At 37.6% G+C, this 13,741-nt stretch overlaps 1 protein-coding gene across 3 annotated transcripts in view; it reads left to right on the forward strand.

Moving 5' to 3' along the window:
• Positions 1–13,741, forward strand: part of LOC149414224 (uncharacterized) — a 43,675-nt gene that overhangs the window by 2,474 nt on the left and 27,460 nt on the right. For all 3 annotated transcript variants that reach the window (XM_089644330.1, XM_089644331.1, XM_089644332.1), the window contains exons 2-9: positions 3,136–3,226; positions 6,150–6,260; positions 7,373–7,422; positions 7,776–7,859; positions 10,351–10,471; positions 11,769–11,817; positions 11,908–12,059; positions 13,021–13,305. In XM_089644330.1, the coding sequence (XP_089500456.1) occupies positions 3,145–3,226; positions 6,150–6,260; positions 7,373–7,422; positions 7,776–7,859; positions 10,351–10,471; positions 11,769–11,817; positions 11,908–12,059; positions 13,021–13,305 (934 nt within the window). In that variant the 5' untranslated portion in view covers positions 3,136–3,144. The remainder of the gene's footprint in view (positions 1–3,135; positions 3,227–6,149; positions 6,261–7,372; positions 7,423–7,775; positions 7,860–10,350; positions 10,472–11,768; positions 11,818–11,907; positions 12,060–13,020; positions 13,306–13,741) is intronic.

Consider the following 13,741-nt stretch of genomic DNA (forward strand, 5'->3'; position numbering starts at 1 on the left):
GATACTTGAGTCGGGCCATGTCAAGAGTCAGAATAATAGAAGAGTATGTATGAGACGATGTATGAATGTGAATGAGGCAAGAAGTGTGTGCCAAGACCGAGTTGTTTGGCGGGCCGTTCTCTCTGCCTACCCCTGCGGAGAAACAGAGTAAAGGTTAGTTAGTTAGTTATTTGTTATTTGCTGCATGTTCCAGAGTGGAATATACTATCAGTATTGCCCTGGTGTAGTAAGATCACCATTCAGAATCGAAAAGTTGCTTGAAATAGCTTTGACCATGTTTGGTGACCAGTTCTGAATAGCCAGCTATTTCCCCACCTTCCTCATTCCCAATCTCCTTCCTCTCCCAACTACCTTTAACTACACAACATACCCCAATTGAGGATGCCGTAGTCTCACTGGCTATAGACGGCTGGGAGCAGTTGGGACTCTTACACTCCTTTCTTCGTTAATCCGCTCTACATACCCAAATCATCTAAGGGGGTATTTCACTATCTCTGATTATGTTCTGACTAAGCACTAATCCGCGGATTAGTCATTTTTTCGTTTTCACTATATCTGAATAACGCTAACGCTCGGGTTAAAGTTCGATTTGACTAATCAGTGCTCGAACTTCACGTTAGGCGCTATTCCTCGAATCAAAGATGGCGTCAAAACATTCCGAGTTTGACAGCGGAGAAGTGAGTCGAATTTTGTTGAATGAATTTGAATGCTTGTATGATCCATCCTGAATTATTTGATTGTGTTCAAAATAAGAAACAATGTATTAATTCGACACGAATCTATCTAAAATGACCTGATAATCAACATAACATAACCAAAAAAATGCACACTTTGCGGTGTGCCGACTGTGACGCATGACAGCCGTGGCAGTAGATGGAGTAACTGCAAACATTTTGCGATGTTGCCAGACTTTTTAATGGACCCACCCTTTCCCGACGGCTGTGTGAGGAAACTGATTGTTTAACCTCCTTAGCCGCACACGTCAGGACTCTAATTTTGTAAAAAGAAGCTACATTTATTTTAAAATGAATCTAGACCCTCCAATGTCCCTGCATGCATGATTGTTAGTACGAAATAATGTATGCATACTTACATTAATAGTAACACAAAATAAGAACACATATGAAATGTGTTCGCCTGGTGGTTTGGCATCTAAAATTAAATAATAAATAAGGAGCACAAATTTTATAAGTGGAAGTATGATTGAAACATAAAAATATACAAGCCGCGTATCGAGGGCAGTTTACCCCACTATCACGGGGCGGTCCCGGCAAGAATGAGCGTGGCAAGCGGCCTGGCCACAACGATCCCAAGCACCCGCGTCCCTTAGCCAGTTTTCCGAGAGTACCCTCGAAGAAATGTAAATGGGGGGAGGGGGGGGGGGGAGATACTCCCAAAGACCCTAGGGAATGAAGTGAGCCTCAGGTCACCGGAGGCAGGACGGAAGGGGACCGGGCTCGCGCAAACATTCCCCAGGCCCGCTCATGATGCCGGGGGAGGCACCCGTGGTTCGTGGGACAGCCGCCCCGGATTAATGTCACCTTACTGGATGCAGGAACAGGGTCTATCCGCCCCCGTGGTGGGGAAATGAACAATACAGTACGATAGAGTTCAGTTCGACAACCTATTCATAAACCAATTTGTTAGTAACAAATAAAAAGGCAAATAACAAACGTAGAAAATAAGTTGTGATCAACAACAAATTGACCGTTCATAATAGAAAAAAAAAGATTAACATAGTAATAAAGAGCTAAAACACAAAAAGAAACAGTATTATCATTATCAACGTTCCTAATAAATAAATAAATAAGGCCCAAATTCAAAAGTAAAAGGAAGAATGTGCATTAAAAAAAAAACAGTGTAAAGCATTGGCAAAAACGGTGTAAAAAGCCAGTATACACAATAAATGAATAAGAAATAATAAAACAAACAAATAAAATAATAAATGCATTGCGATCATGCCATAAGACAAAGAAAGTAAAACTAATGAGTATATAAAAATAAAACATAAAGCAATCGCGCATAAACAATATTAAATTTGTTATAAGAGGAGTAACCGTGGAGTGACAGGAACAATACGCTTGGCACCTGAAACAAAGATGATTTTAATCTAAATCAGCAACTCTAAGCACAGGCCATCTCTCTACCCAGGACTTTACAAACTTTTTGAAGCATTCAAAATTTTCTCTGTTCAACACGAGATCGGCATTCCATGCCGGTCTTGTAATCCCTCTCAAGCCATCCAACATTTCCTCTCGGGCATCCTTCATCAACTCGCAGTGCCACAGAATGTGCTCGGCTGTCTGGTTAGTGTCACCACATGAACAGTTCGGATGAGGAGACAAGGCGAGACTATGTAGCCGCCCCCTGAGCTCCCCATGACCGGACACCAATTGCGTCATATAGTGATCCAGTTTTATGTGCGCCCCTTCCATTCTGCTTTTAACTGAAGGGAAGAAAGAGAAAGTCCATCTACCCTTCGTCGACCTATCCCATCGCTCTTGCCATACACTCAGCGTTCTATCTCGCATGGCTTTCAATAAGTCAGGAAGGGACACCGCTCCACCGGGTGTCAGTTCGACTCCCAGGTGGACAGCGGCCTTACCTCTTGTCAATGCCTTTTTTGTCAAAACTTCCCTTATTTCCAAGTCAATCGGCAGTGTACCAGCCAGAACCGGTAATGCATCATTAGCCACAGTCCTATATGCGCCCGAAAGAGCCAACAGGGGAGTCCGTTGGCCCCGCTTGAGGGCCAAGTGGATCAATGCATTATCCAGCCGGTGCTCCCACACAGAAGCTGCATACGAGACATGCGTCACGTAAACACCCCTATATATGAGGCGAAGTGCCGGAGTCCGCAATCCCAGATGTTGCCAGACTATTTCGAGTGTTATCTATCCGGAAGCTCGAAACAATGGTGAAACGGTCGCCGTTGAATAACGAAGTTATTCTGATCTTTAAAGCCAGCCAACGGATAGCTAGTCAGATATTTAGCCCGACATAGTGAAATACCCCCACAGTGTACCTTTCTTAACATTATTCATCAGCTTTGCAATTTTTCCCAATCTCCACATTTTAAATGATTTGACCACACAGGGGAATTAATACTTAATATTTTTATTTATTTATTTACAGTGATGCAAAATGTCAGAGCCAGGTGTGGAAGAACTATCTATGGAGGCAGGACACCAGGTTATCTACATCAATGAGAACGCTCTTATACTCGGTGAAATATCATTTTATTCATAGTCTTAACCTTTCCTTATCTGTGGTGTGTATTTACATAAACATTGCTTCTAATAATTTTAATAACTCTATAAATATAATAAATTCTGGGTTCAGATTTTAGGTATTCCTCCGTTATACATTTATGCACTGAATTAAAAAATAATATTTTACATAGTTTTCAAATTCAATTAAAAATATATACAGGGATATTTGTTAAAAATCGGAAACAAATGCACCAATACACAATCAACCGTGTGACACTGCTCATCGAAGAGTGTACGAGGAAATGACACGCTATTGATGTCCCGCTTTAGTTTGCTATGCGGGAACATGAGAAATCCACACGTCCGCAGTTGTATTTTGATTTAGACCATCGATACTTACGACCGCATAGCTGTGTGTGTGCTAGCCGACGGCCAGTCGGTCGCGGACCGTCGTTAGATGTGGACCCCGTCGCACGTTTTTTTAGCATCTGCTGATGGTTTTTTCATGTTTTCAGCAATTAAATTACAATTATTATCACTTTTGATATAAAATATAATAAACATAAGCGATTAGCTATGAATATTCATATTTTTGGGATATTAAATCGCTTATTTTGAGATGTGTATTGACTACACAGAACCGGAACGCGTGGATTTTTTTAGCACAGTAAGGGGAAGGTTAATCTGCAAATATTGCCACGCGTACCGTCGGTCAAGCTGAACCGATGATCCTCGAACGCAGCGAATTGTGTTGCACTTCAGTTCTTCATTCATTCAGCTTTTTTGGAATTCATTGAACATTTTAAAACCTTTATAATAAATATTTTTTTGTGTTGCCGATAAATTTTTACCCCGACTTTTTTGCCATTTTTACATCTCTAAAAACTCCTGACACTAATAACAACAAACTACTACTTTTAGAGTTTTGCGATCACAAACATACGCTGAATTTTTATATATATTAAGATTAGAAACCAGTTAGAATTTAACTCAACCATTTGGAATGCATTTTATAATATAAGACGTTGTCCTGCCACAGACCGCCTTCTATGTAGGGAAGTTTAAATTTGTGTTTAAATGTATTTTTGGATGGGAAAAATCATTAAGATTAAAAAAAAAAATTGATCTCGACAACAGCGCCACCTATCGGGTCTAAAACTATCCTTTATTTCAAGCTGGAACCAAACATACACATTCACAAAATTTCATTAAAATTGGTTTGGCGGTTTCGGAGATTAGCGTGTACGAACACAGTGATTTTTACATATATTAAAATGAAAACATACGCATATTCGAGTGCAACGTTGTGTCAAAATTTCAAAGCAATTGGTGAAGAACTTTCCGAGATTTAGCATTGATAAATTGGTTTTAGTGCATTATGTAACAGTTCTTCAACGTTCATTATAGATACCTTCTTGTGTGCCTCTGTTGCCGATAGGCACAATCAAAAAAATCATCTCTCTGATCTATTCTGGGGAAACTACGTATGGTAGATTATATACTACTTCCGACTTCAAAAATATAAAAACCCTTAGAACTCTTTACTGCTCCTTGGTTCGCCCCCATCTTGAATATGCTTGTGTTATATGGTCTCCTTTTTATGCTATCCATATTCGTCATATTGAGTCCGTTCAACATCGGTTCCTAAAAGGGATTGCTAGGAGGCTAGGATTAGAAAGAGGCAATTACTCGTATTATGAAATTGAACAAATTCTAAACCTTTCTCCTTTAGAAGACCGTCGGAATAAATCTGATCTTATTTGTTTCTTTAAAATTATCAACAATTTTATTGACTCACCTACATTAGTAGAACTCATCGCATTCAATATACCTTCTCGGAAATAAAGAACTGCTCTTCCTCAATCAACACTCGACTAATTATGCTTATAATTCACCATTGTCCAGAATATGTAGAATGGTCAACTCACGTCAAGACCTTGATTTTTTTGGTATAAGTCAGAATGGTTTTTGTCGCTCACTATGCAATTGAGGATATTTTGTATCACTTTAGTTTTAGCATGGTCTTGACTTGACACTTCTATTTCATTTCTATTTTCTTATGTTTTCCCTGTTTGTCTCTGCCTTTATATACCATCCTTCACTCTTGAATTGTACATTGTCCTAAATCTCGTGTCGCTTTGTTATATATTGGACGAAGTCCGTTAATTAATAAATAAATACAATTTTTTTGATATATATAGACAAATTATCTGGTAAGATGTTACAATTTACAAAAACATCATTTTTCAAAAAACAAATAAGTTGTTACAAAAATAGAATCAGCTGCCGGATGGTCGGAGAGTCAATCTTTGATCTGACAATTTTTATATAACAGCTTCTTTTAATAATTTTTTATATTTTTTTATATAGGAGACGGTTGATGTAAGGTTACCGTGAGCACTTAGGCCATAGGCCCATTGTGCTACATATCTCCCATTTTACCTCAATCCTTTAACAACAACCCAGTCCCTTTAATAAAGTTCACCAGGGTTGTCATTGGGTATGTGGCTATGTCTTCTGGTTCTTCAATGTCTTCCCAGATATCTGAGCCTTGTTCCCAACAGAGCGGGACATTGGCACCATCGGTGAATTGGAGTCTCTTCATCCTCTTCACATTTCCTGCATCTATTGGTGTTTTCCACTCCCAATATCTGCATGTGTCTCCTGAGATGGCAGTGTCCCGTTAGTAGTCCTACCAGTTACCTCAGTGAGTTTCTGTCCATATCGAGTAGTTGTCTCATTCGCCTTGGGTTTGGTCCGTTTATGAGTACTTTGGAGTAATAATAATTAATATTTAAGTTTTCTAGAGGCATACACACTCGTGAAACGCAGCCGAAACGTGTTTATTTGCCGAAACCGAAACTTCAGTCGGTCACTATTTGTTTACTGGATGTTAGATAGGTACTATAATGCATGAGTTATTATTTGTGTTATAAGATGGCGATGACTCGGTGCAGTATGTCCTGGGGGAAGGCGGGGACATGCAGCTCGTGCGGCAGGACGGTACGCACTACTTGCTGGAGCAGAGGAATCTGGAGCAGCTACAAGGTTAATTACTGCCTCACTTTGTTATCAATGTTCCTTGCGACCGCATCATTAATCATTCAACAAATGGATTGCAATCTTTCAGCAGAGCGTCAGGTGGGAATGCGGTTCTTATTCTACCGGTATTTCCATGGAAGATCCTCCGAAGAACTAGCGTCATTGATCCCTCCAGAACATTTGAGCACGATTGACATTTGTCACATGATAATAATAATATTATTTGGATGATTTGTATAGCGCCGTTTCTGTGCAAAATCACCTCAAGGGCGCTGTACAAATATATAATACATTTCTACAATGATCTATGTTATAACTAACTATATATGAAGATAATATATAGTACAATACTTACCTGGTAGGTCACTTGAGATTAACACTTAATTAACATTAACTAATTGTTTATTAGCAAAATTTAGATACAGGATTTAGGACATAATTGGATATAACTGGACTTTCTCTCAGGAATGGTATATATATATAATTTAAGGGTATGACAGCTTAAAAAGGTAAGTTTTTAGTTTAGACCTGAATTCTGTTGGACTTGTTATGGATCTTAGTTCCGGAGGGAGTTTATTCCAAGCCTTCGGCCCAGATACTCCGAAAGCGCGATCACCAAACTTAGTATTTGGCTTGCGCTTAGGTTCCATCAGTCTGCCTACAGCTGATGATGTTGCTGATCTAAGAGTTGACTGCCTCAGACCAGTGTTTTCCGGGACGCATAGTTCAGAGATGTAGGGTGGGGCCATTTCATTGATGGATTTAAACACCATCCAGCACAGTTTGTACTGGATTCTTTCAGGGCACTTGAGCCCTTTGGGCCGTTTCTACGACTATCTACGAGCTTAACATCTCGGCTGTGGAACGATTTTCCTGCCTGTGATGATGGAAAGAAGTAGGAAGCGCAACATGGCATAATAACTCAAAAATTAAACAATAAATTAATTATTATTGGCTGTGAAAGTTTGTACTTTGTTGTCTTCGCTTCCCACCCAGACGTCGCGAATTCAATTCCTCCATCATGACACAGGCAACATTTTCCGCCAACTGTGATTGGATTGTAGTGGAGATTTTCAAATAATTGTCAGGTTATTCGTAACCCTATTTATTTTTTTCAGATAAAGGACATATTGTCATCCAACAGGCAGGCTATGCGGAAATTGAAAATGTGAGTATTTTTTTGTTATCAGTGTTCCTTATTAACCCTTGGGACCTTCTAAGACCCAAACAGTCCCAAATGCCGTGCGCGTATTATACTCTCCTAAGACCATATTTGTCCCAGAACGACCGCACATTATTAAAATGCATATATCTCTCTTCCTCTCATCTAAAAATTAATTATTTCTTTTATGTCAGAAAGAGAACGAAATAGTGCTTGTTAGTGTCTTTGAAAAAATGGAAGCTTGTAGAAGGTTCGATCCATGCAAATCAACAACGTCTCAAGGGTTAAAACTGTATTGCCTAAAATATATCTACGGAAACTGAAAACTCTATTTATTTTGTTGATTGTATTTTTTTTAGAACGCGCAAGATCAGGTGCTGGAAGGAGAGGAGCAACAAATGTTCTCCGTAGGAGAAGATGAAGAACTGGGGGAAGTTACCCAGGTAACTATTGCATATAAAATAGTTAGTTTTCATGGTCGAGGTATAAGGCTATCGACTAGCAAGCTCGACTTCAAATCCCGAGGTGCGCAAAAACATTTTAGACGTTCCAGTATGGAAGATAGTCTTGGTACAGCCAGGTACTTCCTCATCATCCTCTTTTCCATCTCCTTCCCCTCGCCACTGCCTTCAGCCTCACAACATACCCCGATTGGGGATGCTATCGTCTATTATTTTACAAGCAATAATTATTAGCCTGAAACACTCATCCACATTGAAAAATCTCCTGATAAAAGATACATGACACTAACGGGACTCGAACCCGTGTCCCTTCGATTTCCGGTCGACAGCTCTGACCACTGAGCTATGGCGGCTTATCTCTTATCCTCGAAATAATTCAATATATACTAGTGTTTCATTCAACAATTACTGCTTGTTACCAAAAAAAAAAAAAATTAATATTTGACAAGTTCTAGTATTTCACCAAAAAATGTAGACAATTTGTCTCGACGCCATCTAGTGAGAGAGTTAGCACTTACAATGCCTTTCTCATATAAAATAAAGTTGGTTGTTTTCAGGTGAAAGAATGCGAGCAGTTGGAACACTTTTGCAGTTTCACATTAACCAGTTGAATGCCGAAGCATACTAATATTATCTCTGTTAGAATTATTTGAGTTGCGATTTTGACCTTTATGCTTTTTAAAATGTATGAAAAATAAAATCAGCTCGGGCTAATAAAACTTTAGATTCCGCTTTTGATTTTATGAATGTAACCTCTTTGACGGCTTATAAAATCATTTTCTGTTTTCTGGTTTTGTTTTCTAAATTTGGGAGGCGGTTTTGGGTGCCGCCACCCCGGGAACCATTTATTGGATAACTAACACCTCTGCCATAGGTCATCTCAAGTGGTTCGCTACGTTGGTGATTAAGCAGGGTTGGTTCATCGGGTGAGGTGTGTTCAGGATGTGCCTGCCCACCAGCTCGAGATCGAGAGAGGCTGGTTTGAGGAGACCCTTTGACTTCTCCAACTGGTTTCTCGACCCATGCGCCTTGCGCCGCAGTGGGAGGGATATGTATTGTTTATATTCATATGTCCGTCCCTTTCACTTCCTCTCCTTCCTATCCTTAAAAAAGACCTTTCATGCAGCATACCAGAAGATGACATAGGCCCTGCGTAAGAATTGATTGTAATGATTGTAATCTCATTTGGAGTGAAGAAAGGATTGACTTGATGTGTAATCAGATATAAATGTTGCCTGCTTATTAAATAACTAGCTGTACCCCGCCACGCGTTTCTGTGGCTCACTCTGTCTGTGCCGATAGAGAAACAATAGCGCATTTTGCTTTTACGTCCATAGATGGCGCTGTTCTTAAAAAAACACATATTTTTACCTGTCACAGGTAACATCTATGTAATATAGGCATATAAAAACACACACGTATTCAAATGCAACGTTGTGTCAAAATTTCAAAGCAATCTGTGAAGATCTTTCAGAGATTTAAGATTTTTAACAAACGAACATTTACGTTTTTATTTATATAGGTAACAATTATAATATAATATGTCGCTATTCCAAATTCCTGTAATATTCAAAAATCTGTTAATGAAAAACTAAGAAAATACACAGATTTAGGAAATGAGATAAAAAGAATTTTGCATTCTCAGAATATAAAAATTTTACCATTTGTTATTTCAGCTACTGACATTATATGTACACACCTAGCTCTTCTATCAAAATTTAGGCGTATTAGATCTGTCAAAGAATTTATACATAAAAATGCAAAAATCAGTCATTTTGAATACATGTAGGATAACAAAAGATTTTTTAAATATTTATGTTGAGGGATCAGTAGGATTTATAGGCCCTGTTAGAAGTTCTACCGAGCCAAACCCTCTGATATGAAAATATCTGGAGTCGATGAATTATTTTCCCATTTGATCTCTGGTGAGTTGACGTGTTGTTCTTGTATTGTTTTGTATTTATTTTGTTTATATAATGCACTTGCATAGTGTTGATTGACTAGATGATCATTTGTGGAATTGTGTGTGGAAGGGTTTATTTTTTGTTTGCATTAGCAATGAATACAGTGTTTTTTGAGTGCTTATCTTCGTCAAGATTCAATTTTATTTATAATACAGAATAAAAACATAATAAAGCTTAATGTTTTAAAAAGAGAATTTAATTTTAAAATTTAGTACTATAATTTTCAAACAATATTTAACCGCTTGGATTACGTCTACTAAAAACGGCGATTTTATAATTTTTTTCTCTGAATATAAGTAGCGATTCTAGGGAAACTAATTATGCACGTAAAATTTTAATTATCATAAACACTGGTAAGACAGTATAATTTACAAATTATACAATTACGAAATAACTGTCAGCTAGCACACAGCACGCAAAACGCCACTTTACGGACGGTATACGAGGTGGGTTTGTATTTGTCGTGAGCTCGACTTTCTAGTAGTTAAATGTCTTCATATGTTTCCTAGGTAGTTCTAAGCGAAGAGCAATGTCGGATGCTTCAAGGATGTGGTCGGGTGCTGCTGCAGGAGGGGAACCGGAGGTTCGTACTGGACGGAGACGGACTACGAGAGCTGGACCCCACTGTCGGTAAGTAATCCCTGACTCACAACATTTAATTGGCAGGCTAACCTAACTACAGGGTTTTCCAATAAGAGGTGTTATTTTATATAGCCCGCTATTTCTGTAGATGTTACTTTTGAAGCTGTCATTTTTTGACATTTGACAAGTAGAAACTACGCCATTAATAAAAATGGAACGATACACGCTTCAACAACGCATTGAAATTATTAAAAATCACTATTGTTAATTATTAGAATTCCATCAAAAAAACATCTTGAGTGATGAGGCCCATTTCAACCTCGGTGGCTTCGTCAACAAGCAAAATTGTCGCATCTGGGGCTCGGAAAACCCAAGAGTTATTGTTGAAAAGCCTCTCTATCCTCAACGTGTGACTGTTTGGTGCGGTTTATGGTCCGGCGGAGTCATTGGACCTTACTTTTTCGAAAATGAGGCTGGAGCAACTGAACATTTTTATGGCTGGAATTGGATGGTATTGATCTGGACAACGTTTACTTTCAACAAGACAGCGCTACGTGCCACACAAGCAACGAAACCATTGATCTTTTACGTGAAAAGTTTCTTTGAATATCAAAATAACACCTTCCAAGTCTTTTGTCTTATTGGAAAACCCTGTATTAGCATGTTTACTTTTTAAGGTAAATTTTACATTTAAATAACGGGTTATAAAATAATAAGAATTATATTTTTAAATTTTAGAATTACGTAAACATTTTAGAATGTTAACGTGTATAAAGCCGAAATGACATTGTTTATGCAATATATAATTACCTTGCCCACTCTCCGATACAACGACTTCACACCATGGGAAATCATTACTTGGGTGATGTTGACATATTCAATACCAACTTGGCAAGTTTTGTGGATCATTTAAAACATTTATTTCAACAATACTCCTAAACACATCATGTAAACCTACAAATAGCTGTAATTTTCTGTTTTTGTTTCTTGTGTTTGTATGACTTGTTGCATAGCTTTTATCAAATGTAATTTTATTCTTATTTTTTATGTTTCAAAGTATCTGTCAAATTCAAATTATACTACCAACCATGTTTATTTTTATTTATTTATTTATTGTTTGTTTGTAAATATTACATAATACAATTAATGAACTTAAAATGTCCAACTAGGCGATTGCCCGTTTTAGGACATTCCAATATGATAATGTTTTTACATGTAAAATTATAGTAAATTATAGTGTTGACTATTCTGTTGTTAAAAAAAATACATATGTAAAAGCCCTCTGGGCGTTAAATAAATAAAAACAATGATGAAATCATAATATATATTATGTTCATGTTTCTAGATGAAGCCGAACTTCAAAGCCTTGAATACATCCTTCCCGATGACAACAAGTAAGAATGACCGTATATATTTTGAATTTGTGAACTTGTCGTTAATGGTTGTTAATTTATTTGTTGAATTAAAAATAATTTGTTTTGTAGTGAATCTGTCACCCTGGTGCCTTACAATGGCTGCAAGCTAATGCCTGAGGAATTCGAAGGCGAGGAAGCGGCTGCCGAAGATAACACCGCCTCGGAAGACCAACAAAAGGACAATATGGAGACTGACTTAGAAGACATCATTGAACATTGTGGTTAGTGTTTCTTAATTCTCGAAAAAATCATATCACATCATTAAATATTGCCGCTTAACATTCAATTTCAAATAGATTCGCTGTTTTCGAACGTATTTCAAAATAAAATACTGTTTTTTAAAGTAGATGAACGACTATTTCAGATTTTAGCATTACAAATCGACATGTGCAATTAAAATATTAAAATTATGAATTCAAATATAGACGAAGTTTTTACCAAAGTCACTTACCCATGTTATTTACTGTGTAAACTACAGTTATTACTTTACACAAAACTCAGTTACCACTTTACACAAAACTACAGTTACCACTTTACACACAACTAAAAAAACATATTTAATTATAAAAAAAAGGTATTAGGTATAAAAGTTATTGTCATTTCACTTCTTTGTTTTGTTTTAAATGAAAATATTTTCTATAAAATTTGCAAACCTTGACAAATATTTTTCAAATGCCAAATGTTGTTTCATAGAATTATTTAAAAAATTTCAGGGGTTTTATGGTAACCTTTTAAATCCAAATTCAAAGTATTCTCAACAACTTTTCAATCATTTATCTCACAATAATACAAAATGTTTCCCCTATATTAACAGACGGATTGTAAAATTAAAAGCGTAGACTTCAGGTGATCAGAATGTTGTCTTTGTTTTTCTGGAATTTTAATAGATGTTGCTCATGTCATGAGAACAGGTTGCTTTTACGATTCTTTCCTATCTTTAACAGCTCGGCCGAGGAACGATTTACTCGCCTCCGCCACAGTATTTCCTTCCTTCTAAAACATGGGTCTTTTCAGGACACAGTTTAACTCCTTCCTTTCTCCAAAATTACCCTCAGTATCCTCAAAGATGACGTAAGCCCCCGTAGAAATTATTCCAATAAGTTCAAGGAAGTTAATTGACTAATAGTTACTGGACATTGTATAAATTAAAATAAATATGTACAATTTAATTTTTATTTCTAGCTGTACAAATGGATGCAGACGAACAAGACCCAACAGACGAAATGAACCAAATCGTTTACGTACAATGCGATGGCGCGATGGACACCTTGGACGCGGACATCGAGGAGCCAAAATCACAAGAAGCCGCCCAAAAAACAACAACCGATGATGCACAACATAGAGAGGATGAGGCGCTTAAACAACAAAAGATGTATGAAAATGACACAAGTAACATTGCAAACACAGATGACAGCGATAATACGATTGCCAGTGTCAAGCTGCAGAAAATAAAGTGTCAAAAAATATGTAAGTTTATAATTTTTTTTTTTTTTTAGGCCCATGTCATCTTTAGGGATGCTGTGTGGAGGGTATTTTTAAGGAAAGGAAGGAGAGAAAGTTTTGGTAAGGAAAAATATATGAGGGGTGGGCAGGAATCTGGGATTAGTGTGTCCAGGAATGACAGATGTTTGAATCTATCCCTCCTGCTGCGGCGCATGAGGATGGGTCGAGAGACCTGTTGGAGAGGTCAAAGGGTCGCCCCAAACCAGCTTCTTCCGATCTGGTAAGCTACGTAGCTGGTTAACATACCTCACCTGCTGAACCCGTTGTTTATTGTTAAAAAAAGCATAGTTCAAAATGGTTAGCTGTTATCAATCCTGATGTAAGGAAGAGAGGCATGGAACTAAAGAGGTAGTAAACTGAATGCTGTAGAAATGGGATCCCTGCGAGGCTAGCAGTCTTC

Source organism: Hesperophylax consimilis, chromosome 20 (assembly GCF_061612785.1).
Source record: "Hesperophylax consimilis isolate HC1 chromosome 20, BYU_Hcon_1.0, whole genome shotgun sequence".
NCBI classification, from domain to species: Eukaryota; Metazoa; Arthropoda; class Insecta; order Trichoptera; family Limnephilidae; genus Hesperophylax; species Hesperophylax consimilis.